The sequence below is a fragment of the Rattus norvegicus genome, chromosome 1, assembly GCF_036323735.1.
Source record: "Rattus norvegicus strain BN/NHsdMcwi chromosome 1, GRCr8, whole genome shotgun sequence".
NCBI lineage: Eukaryota > Metazoa > Chordata > Mammalia > Rodentia > Muridae > Rattus > Rattus norvegicus.
Genome location: NC_086019.1, coordinates 61,412,943 through 61,422,303, shown reverse-complemented (window position 1 = coordinate 61,422,303; position 9,361 = coordinate 61,412,943). Strand labels below are relative to the sequence as shown.

Here is a 9,361-nt window from a genome sequence, read left to right as displayed (position 1 = left end):
ACATAGTTCCTGAGGAGGTTCTGAGAGCTGTTGGATCCAATCCTGGAAAAGGCAGCATTGTGTTCAGGGGGGTAAGAAAGCAGGAGCCTGCTGATGTTTTCACAGTATTGCATGGGAACAGTAACAATGCCCATAGGAGCAGGATGTCCTAGCACTCTCAGATCAAGCAGACAGCCTAGAGCCTATTAGGCCCATATCCCAAGAGAATGCCGCTCATGTGTGAAGCTTCTATAGCCAGGAAGCTGAAGCAGGGAACATCGACATTGTCTCAGTTAGGGGTTTACTGCTGAGAACAGACACACCATGACCAATGCAGCTCTTATGAGGACAACATTAATGGACACAGGATTGCAGGTTCAGAGACTCAGTCCAGTATCATCAAGCTGGGAGCATGGCAGCATCCAGGCAGTCATGGTGCCAGAGTAAGTGAGAGGTCTACATATTCATCTGAAGGCTGCTTGGGGAAGATTGGCTTGCATGTGGATAGGAAAAGTGTTTAAAGCCCATGCCCACAGTGACACACCTACTTTAACAAGACCACGCCTCCTAATATTGCCACTCCCTGAGCTAAGCATATACAAACCATCATAGACATCTTGCAGGAGGGTGGTACTGTTCTATCAGAGAGAAGCCTCTGCTCCAGTTAATATATTGAGGTCAACCCTGGATAGGGCCCAGAGCCCTCCACACATCCTGGGACTCAGGGAGGCATCCTATGAAAGAGCTTTTTCCTAGAAGGACACATGGGTGTTAAGGCCTCCCTTCCAGCCAGGCTATAGGGAGTCTCCAATGCTAAACTCTGTCTCTTTGCAGAAGTGAAACAATAAAAATTCACCCTTCACAGTACAGTGAGTAGCAAAAATGGTGAAAGGTGTAAATAGAACCAATTAGTACCTGAGCATGAGGATTGGTTTTATATGAAATGTGGGTGGGTGCAGTGCAGTATCCTCCTGCATGTACCTACATGTTCAGTAACTACCCTGTTCGATGCTGCTTTACAGAGAACCATCTGGAATCCATTCACTGAGGGACTCCATCCCTGGACTGGAAGCTACAGGTGGGACTTTTGTATCCAGGTCTCCCAGCCCTGGGACAGGGATGCATGGATAAAGTGGAGAGAAGCAGACTGGAATGGTGCAGAGGTTATCCTGCCAACAACCCCAAGCCCCCAGCTGCATGATAATGTAGAATAGCGAGCAGTTTCCCAGACAGCCTCACTCCCCAAAGACAGACTTCTTCCAGTCCCTCCTTATGCCAAGGGAAAGAAAATCAAAAAAAGCAGGAGCACGGAAAGAAAAATTGCACTACTCCCAGGAGCCAAGGACAAGCCCCCTCCCATCCTCTGATCTGACCCCATAACCGTCCACAGCCAAGTCCTGGGCTCATCTCTAGAGGCACATGGACCCAGGCAGATGAGCCCTTGAATCACAATCGGCTCCTCAAAAGCATCCTATGGGTGTCAGTCCTGAGTCCATGAATCGGAGGTGCTCTGCACAGCTATTCAGAGAAGCCTTCTCTTGATCTCTGTCAAAGATCTCTGTGTTGGATGTCAGAGGAGGGTGTCCACCCAGTATCAGTCCTGGGACTGTGGCCCTCTAATATGTTAGCCCATGTGAACCTCCCCACAGAGCGCCACCTCTCCTTGTGCAACTCCTCCTTGATCGCCTTCTATAGGAAGATATTTAGAGTCCCTTGCACGAGGCAGCGAAAATGGCACACAGCTGAGGGTGGTAGACAAAGCTGGGAACACATCAAATATTGAGTTGGTGTGAGGCTCCCTAAGCCATGCTTGGGCCGGTCTGTGCCAGCGATCCCATAAGTCCCTTTGATTCTCCCCATGTACACAGCAAGAACCAATTGCCAGGCCTACCCTCTGCCCAGAGCAAAGGGAGATTGGGACTTGGATTCCAACCTTGGCCATTATTGTAATACCTGACCTTGTAGCCCTTGCTCCCTTTGGGGCTCAACAGTCCCCCCAAATGTAGACAGCAATGTCTAGATGGTGTTCACAGCTTTTCTTGCCTGAAACTGTGCTGTGTTTGATACTACAAACCAGGAAGTAGGGACTTGAACTTGAGATCACTGACTCAGGCTAGGGAGGACTCCAGGGCACCTGAGCTCAGCTGCAAAGGCAGAAGCTGAACAACAGTGAGCAGAGGTGGCACATTTTCCTGTTTCTTTCCTTTTCTGCTCTCAGGTCTTTCAATGAACTCCACAGATGAGGATCTTTCCTCCCAGGCTTAGTGTCTGCAGCCATGAGGGTCCTCTCCAGGGGATTCAAAACCCCAGAAGAGTCTTCAGAAGGAAAGTGCTACACACTGCTCTGCCCCCAGCACTCTGAAAAACAGAGACCCTTTCTGGGCTTGGGCCAGTCAGTGCTCAATAGTTAGCTTCTGGCTGCACTGGCTGCTCACAAATAACACAGCTGCCTCGGTCCTGTGACCTGGCTCTCACAGACTGTGATTGAGAATTTATTTCAACTGTGTCAGCACAGCCACTCTGTTCCTTCTGGTCCCAAGTTGCACAGAGCTCCTTGTCCTCATACACGCCTGTTCCATCACTGGACCTTAATATTTAAAGTGAGCCCTACACTCAGGATGGACTTGGTTTTCTATACATCATGCCAACCTCTGTGTGAGAGGAAGTGTCTGCATGTATATGCATACCCCCTTATGTGCCTAGGTGTCCATGCATACCACTACCCCATGTCCTGTCAGGGGCCATCCTCTGGACAGGTCCTCACGCCTGCATGTCAGACCACCTGTCTTCAAGCCCCAACCCCTCCCCACTGCACAGATGCTGAGCTTGTGGGCTTTGCTGATGCATCCAACATTGATGGGGGTTTTGGGGATTCAAACTCAAGTCCTCACCCTTGGGAGGCAAGTGCTCTGCCTATCCCTGCAGCTTTGTCTCAGGTGTTTGATGATAAACTAGAGCCTTTCTGAGGATTTATGAGAACAGTGTCATCTTGATGGGTCAGTTTAGGAACACAGCTTTGTCTTTTTTCATTTTTTAAAATATGTACCATCAGTTTTAGGCTAATCATTCAGAATTCAAAGAAAAAGTGACACAGCGAGCATAGACATGAGGACTTTAAAGCAGGGGGCACAGCAAATATTCAAAACAGAGAACTGAGGAGAGGTAAACATCTTACAGGCTTTGATTTCTAAAAGCCTAGTCTCTCCATAGCCCACAGAAGCCAGAGCCTTGAAGCCCTTCCCAACCATGTCATGACAGGTCCTATTGTGACCTCATGAGGAGCGACTGTGAGGAGGTCCAGCCAACAGATGTTAAGCTGTAGCCAGGCCTGGATTTCTTTGAGTGCTTTGAGAGGAGGTGTGGAGTGGAGCCCTCTGCGACTTGGTTTTATCTAGTGAGCTGTGTGTGGTTGTATCGGATTTTACTGTACTGTGTATATGTGTATGTGTCTATGTGTGTAGGATGATGTGTGTTGACAGATTTGCTTGTGTGTGACTGTGTGTACACTTTCGCCCGTGTTTGTCAGTATATGTAGGAGTGTGTGAGTTTACAGGTTTGTGTGTATGTGTTTGTATGTGTGTACGTTTTCTTGTGCATGTGTGTGTCCCTGTGTGTATGTTTGTGTGTGTCTGTGATGTGCGTTTTTATTGGTGTGCTTGTGTGTAAGTATGTGTGTACCTGTTCATATGTGATTGGGTTTTGTGTGAATCTGGGTGTTTGTAAGAGTTTGTCTGTGTGAGTATAAGTACACTTTTGTGTATTTCTGTGTGTGCTTCTGTGTGTGCCTATGTGTGTGTGTGTGTGTGTGTGTGTGTGTGTGTGTGTGTGTGTGTGTGTGTACACACGTTCCCATCCCCTTTTGCCCCTTCTTGTATCTATATTACCTTCACCTCAGTGCAAGCGAGTTTAGAGGCCAGAAATCAGCCCGGGCTCCTGTTCCTAAGGTAGGTCATCAACCTCATTTTCAAGACAGGCTCTCTCACTGGCCTGGAGCTGCCCAAGTACCTGTGTTGGCTGACCAGTGGCTCCCAGGATTTTGATATGCCAACCCCATAATATCAGATTAAAGGCCTACGTAGACGGCTGCCTGCTCATTTATGGTTTGATTTTTTTTTCTGTGTTTAAGAGATAGAATTAGGCCATATATTCTCAAGACCACTGGCTATTTCCTTATTGTGGTTTTGATTTTTCTTTCTTTCTATCTTTCTTCATTATGGATTGCTGGTTTCATTTTTTGGTGGTGGTTTTTATGTTCTCACATGCTATATTACTGCTTTGATTATATACATTTGTGCAGTCGGATGATTCACTCTATCTCCATTTTCAATGTCCTGCGGTTTCATCCTTTTACATTATTCCTGTTTCTCTATTTATTGAGTACAAGCAATCATTGGCTTAGTCTTGATACAAATTTGCCCTTTGTGACATTTTGACTCTTCAGCCTTTGTTTAAGGTTTACTGTTCACTGATATTTAACTGCCTTATTCCTTGTGGTTGTTTAATTTTAATTTTCAGTATTTTGCTCTGGAGAGTTGTGGAGTTTTGTGGATCACTAGGTCCTGAAATTCAATGGAGTTTCCCTTAAGTGTTGGCTTTTTACATTTCTTTGTTTTGTCTTATACTAATTGTTTCTCCTCCCGTTTCTTTCATCTGACCTTTTTCTTCAAACTACATCCATTCACAGTATTGATCAGCTTTGGCTGCCCAATCCTATTGTAGTGTGACGATTTTTATTTTCATCATTGCATTTAGTATGTGTGTGCTCTTGGCTTTCTCTTTTGGGGTTGGTTATTTGGGTGGCTTTTACTTATGATTCTTCATATTTTCCCCCTTTTCATAATTTTATTCTATTTTTCTAGTCTAGTCTTTTCTTTGTTTTTATTTTTTTTCTTTTTGTTTCGTTTGTTTCTTTTAGGTTCCACATGTGTAATTTTAGTTCCTGAATTGCTCCATCTTTTTCATTATTTGATTCCATTTTTTTTGTTATTTTTAGGTAGCATTAGTACTGATAAAATGCCTACAGAGACTGAGAAGGAGTTACCCCCTCCTAGGCCCGATCCCAGTATCTCTCAGGAGGGAACCTTTCATTCCCAATATAAAGTACTGAAGACTATTGGAAAAGGAAGCCATGCCAAGGTCCTCCTGGCCCACCACCAGCTCACAGGAACCCCAGTGGCGGTCAAAGTTCTCCGAAAGAACAAGCAGTGGTTCCAGCCAGCCATGACAGAAGCAAACATAATGAGGAAGATCAACCACCCCAACATTGTTTCTCTCTTACAAGTCATTGAAAACAAAACTAGAATATACCTCATAATGGAGCTGGTGGAAGGCCAAGAACTCTACCAGTACATCAGAGAGTCAGGGCACAAAGAGCAGGATGAGGCCCAGCAAATATTTGAACAGATATTGTCAGCAGTGAGCTACTGCCATGGAAAGGGGATTGTTCACCGAGACCTGAAAGTGGACAATATAATGATCAATAAAAACAAAAAGGTCAAAGTCATCGACTTTCAGCTTAGCACCGAAACACAACCTGGACATATGCTAAACCAGCACTGCGGTGCGTACTCTTTTGGTTCCCCGGAACTCTTCCTTGGACTTCTGTATGACGGGATGAAGAATGACATGTGGACAATAGGAGTGGTCTTGTATTATATGGTAGTGGGAAAGCTTCCATTTGATTCAGTGATCATCCAAGAATTACAAATACAAGTTGTTGCAGGGGTGTATCCTACCCCCTGTGGGGTTTCAGAAGAACTGGAGAACCTCCTTACTCAATTACTAACAGTAAATCCAATGTATAGACCAACAGCCAGTGAGGTGGTGAAACATGCCTGGTTCAAAGAACACGGGAAGGGGTTCACAGGTCGTTGTGAAGAACTGCTTCCCCTCAGGCCAGACCCTGAAATTTTGGGTGCGATGAAATGCATTGGATTTCAAGCCTCTGTAATAAAATACTCCCTAATAAAAAGAAAATATAATGAGGAAATGGCAACTTATTACTTCCTACAACAGCAGGCCCTCCCGGGGTATGGCTGCACAGCCCAGGCACAGCAAGTGCGTCCCATTGCAGCCCCATTTCCTAGCCTTGATCCTGCAGGTGCTTTTAGATTACAAAGAAAGAGGAGTGGAAGCCTGCCAGTCCTTGGCACCTTGCAGGTGTCATTCTCCCACAGTCAAGTATATCAGTATGGCCAGAAGGCTCATCCAAAAGGAGGAAGAAGGTCAACTGTGCCTGGTCCTCTCAGGGCACTACCACTATCACAAAAGTGCCATGAGTGTCCCATGCATTCAAACAACAAGCATCTTCAGTGAGAAGAGTAGCAACAAGGAAATAAAGAAGATAATCTACTCTCCCACAGAGCCCCATTAGAGGATAAGCCCATCTCCAGCAGGGTCCGGCACAGAGGTTTTAATGTGTGGACCATGAATATAGCAAATGCCCTGATTAATCTTTGTTGCTGCTTGCCAAGGAGAAAGAAACCTCGCCTGGGGCAGAACAGCATTTCACCCGAGAAATGAGCCTCAGGGAGAGTCCAGAGAACAAGCAGCAGGCATAGCCCAGGTATCTTTGTGCTTTGTCCTTTCCAGTTTGCTCTATGCTCCTCCTTCCTCTGTCTCTGGTTTCCATTTTCCCAACAATTCTTACCTTGTATCTTCTCTAAGTTCTTTATGAGGTTTCCCCAACACCAAGCCTCCTGCCTCTTCTTGATTTCTCCTCTTCCCAGCAGGGACCCAATATGAATGATGAATTCCCCACTCTACAGAGTTGTCTTGTTGACCCATCCCTTCAGATGGACCCCAGCTCCCCCTTAGGCCAATAGCTCCCACAGGGTGAGGACTAGAGGTTCATGGGATCTTGGACTCTTCCATGGGCTACTGGTCCTAGCACATGTGGTCATCAATTCCAAGTGCTGCAGAACAGAGTCTTATCTTTTCAAATGTGACGTCCCATTCCATTAAGCCTTAAAATTAATAACAAGGTTTGTCATTGAATAAGTATCAACAACCTAGTTTGTGGGTTATGGTTGATGGTCAGAATCCTGGATGCATGCATAGTTTTTTGCATACTGATTTTTTTTTGTTCCTAAGGCCTAATGATTAGTAACATTTCTAAATGATTTCTTTCAAAAATCTTAACTGAGAAGTAGAAGAGAAGAAGTAATAAAATAATAAAGCAATCAAAGCTGCAAATGGTAATCTAAGTATTCTACCTCATTTTTTTTTGCTTAGAATAAATTCTTTTTTTCTTTCACAGTGCCATCTTGAAATTCTGTCATATCCTGTGTGTAAACAGGTGGTGATTTCAGACACATGGCCAATGAAAAGACACCAGAAGAAGCTACAGCACCAACAGGAGTAACAGCAATAGCACCAGCAGCATTAGCAGTAGCAGAAGGAGGAAGAGGAGGAAGAGGAGGAGGAGGAGGAGTAGGCAGAGCATGAGGAGGAGGCAGAGCAGGAGGAGGAGGAGAAAAATCTGGAGGAGAAGGAATAGGAGAAGTGGAATAGGAGGAGAAGAAGGAGGAGGAGAAGGAGGAGGAGGGGTAGGAGGAGGAGGAAGAGGAGGAGGACTTTGCTTCCCTGTCCTGGGATAATTGCTGAATGACTTCTTTTGGAGACAGATACTATGCTGAGCAATGTTTATGAAACAAATTATCAGAATATTAACCATTCATAGAAGACATGTCAATATTCCTGAAGAGGATCACCCCTGGAAGACAGAGTTAGATGGCAGTGCAAGCTGTGCGGAAAGTCCTTAATGAGGACGACTTTCTCAAAGCTGATGATGTAATAGTTCTGAAGGAGCATTTTGTGGGAGTCAGGGTCCCATCTACCTCTGTCTGGGCACACAGAGCTCCTGGCCTTGCATCCTGCCTGAGAGGTGACCTGGATTATTGGCTTCCCTGGTCCACACAGGGTCCTGGATTTCTTGGTTGCCCCTCATTCCTGGTCTACCCTGTGCCCCATGGTGTTTGCAGCTTCTATGGGCTGAATTTAATCAGTGATTCACTGGAGCTGGATCTGAACCCAAACCACAGGGAAGCCCTGGGCACTGAGGACAATAAGAGCAACAGACAACATCTCCTCCACTGCTTCTCTCTCTGCTCCACAAGGCAAGGCAGCTCTCACACAGGAGGCATCCAGCCTAACTCCCAGCAGGGAGAGTGTGAGATGTCTGTGGATGAGCCCACATTACAGTACGATTCTGTGGGAAGACATCTGGTAGCTTCTGGTGCAGCTGCAGCAGTCAGGACACATGGAACTACAGTGGAGGTGAGCTATAGGACCAGGTAGCAAAGAGTCTGATCTGGCCAATGCTGATCTGAATCCCTGGGTGCTCAGGGCTATAATGAATGCCAGTCATGGGCATGCAATGTGTCACTAACAATGTGTGTGACCACATTCTGAAAGTCTTGTCCAGAAAAAAACAAGTGGTCTTGAGCACTGAGGTTCAGTCCCGACTCATGGGGTACAGGATAGCAGATTGATCTGAGTATGAAATCGCATGAATATGCCCTCTGGCTGCTCCCTGGGCTCAGGATAGATGGGCCCTGAGAAGGCACCATTCATGGGTCCGCAGGAGTAGGGGAGAGCTTGGCATTCATGAGGCACTCCTAACCCTTACTTGAGCCACACTGGGGAGGAGATGGCATCATTTGTGAGATGGGCTTATGTGGGACACTATGCTTCGATGTATGGCACAGACAGCTACTCCTTGCTGACAGTTCAGACCCACAGCTGGCCTCATCTCAGACAGTCCCATGAGGAGTGGTGTTTGGTTCCTGCTTCACAGTTAGGGCAGGAAAACACCTAGGATACGATGGGCCACTGCAGTGAGTACGGGCCATGTGCCTGTCTTGTCCTTGCTTACTTGTTTTTTCCTCTTCCTCCTCCTCCTCCCCCTCCTCCTTCTCCTCTTCCTCTTCCTCCTTCTCCTCCTCCTCCCCCTCCTTCTTCTCCTCCTCTTCTTCTTCCTCCTTCTCCTCCTCCTCCTCCTCCTCCTCCTTCTCCTCCTCTTCCTCCACCTAATTTCAGGAACCACCCAGAGACCTTCACAGGAGTGTAGTTCATGCTAATCAGAATGCAGGGCTGGAGATCAAATTCTGGGTAAGGTCTCCATCCAGCCCTGGTTGCTCCCCCACACACCCTGCCTACCTGAGATTTCCAAATTTTGTTCTCAGGGTCATGGAGAATCCTCTACAGTTAGCCCTGCCGGTACAGCCAGTTTCTTGGGAACACTGGGTTTAGCAGGAGTCCTCTCCATCAGGCTCAGAACCTTAGAGTGAGTGAGAGGGCTTGCTGAGTGGCACACTAGGACCAGAAAGGTGTAGAGCCCTCCAGTGGTAGTCATGAAGTACCGCAGGAGGTTATTTCCTGA

At 46.5% G+C, this 9,361-nt stretch overlaps 1 protein-coding gene across 2 annotated transcripts; it reads left to right on the top strand.

The window, feature by feature from the left end:
• Positions 1–1,020: 1,020 nt before the first annotated feature.
• LOC134485061 (sperm motility kinase Y-like) lies at positions 1,021–8,676 on the top strand. 2 transcript variants are annotated; one of them, XM_063280867.1, is made up of 3 exons: positions 1,021–3,923; positions 4,973–6,544; positions 7,238–8,676. In XM_063280867.1, exon 2 carries the CDS (start codon positions 4,993–4,995, stop codon positions 6,292–6,294), a length of 1,302 nt encoding a protein of 433 aa, XP_063136937.1. In that variant the 5' UTR covers positions 1,021–3,923; positions 4,973–4,992; the 3' UTR covers positions 6,295–6,544; positions 7,238–8,676. The 2 variants fall into 2 exon arrangements, with proteins under 2 accessions (XP_063136937.1, XP_063136936.1); XM_063280866.1 differs by having other exon boundaries at positions 2,991–6,544; positions 7,238–7,957.
• Positions 8,677–9,361: the final 685 nt, after the last annotated feature.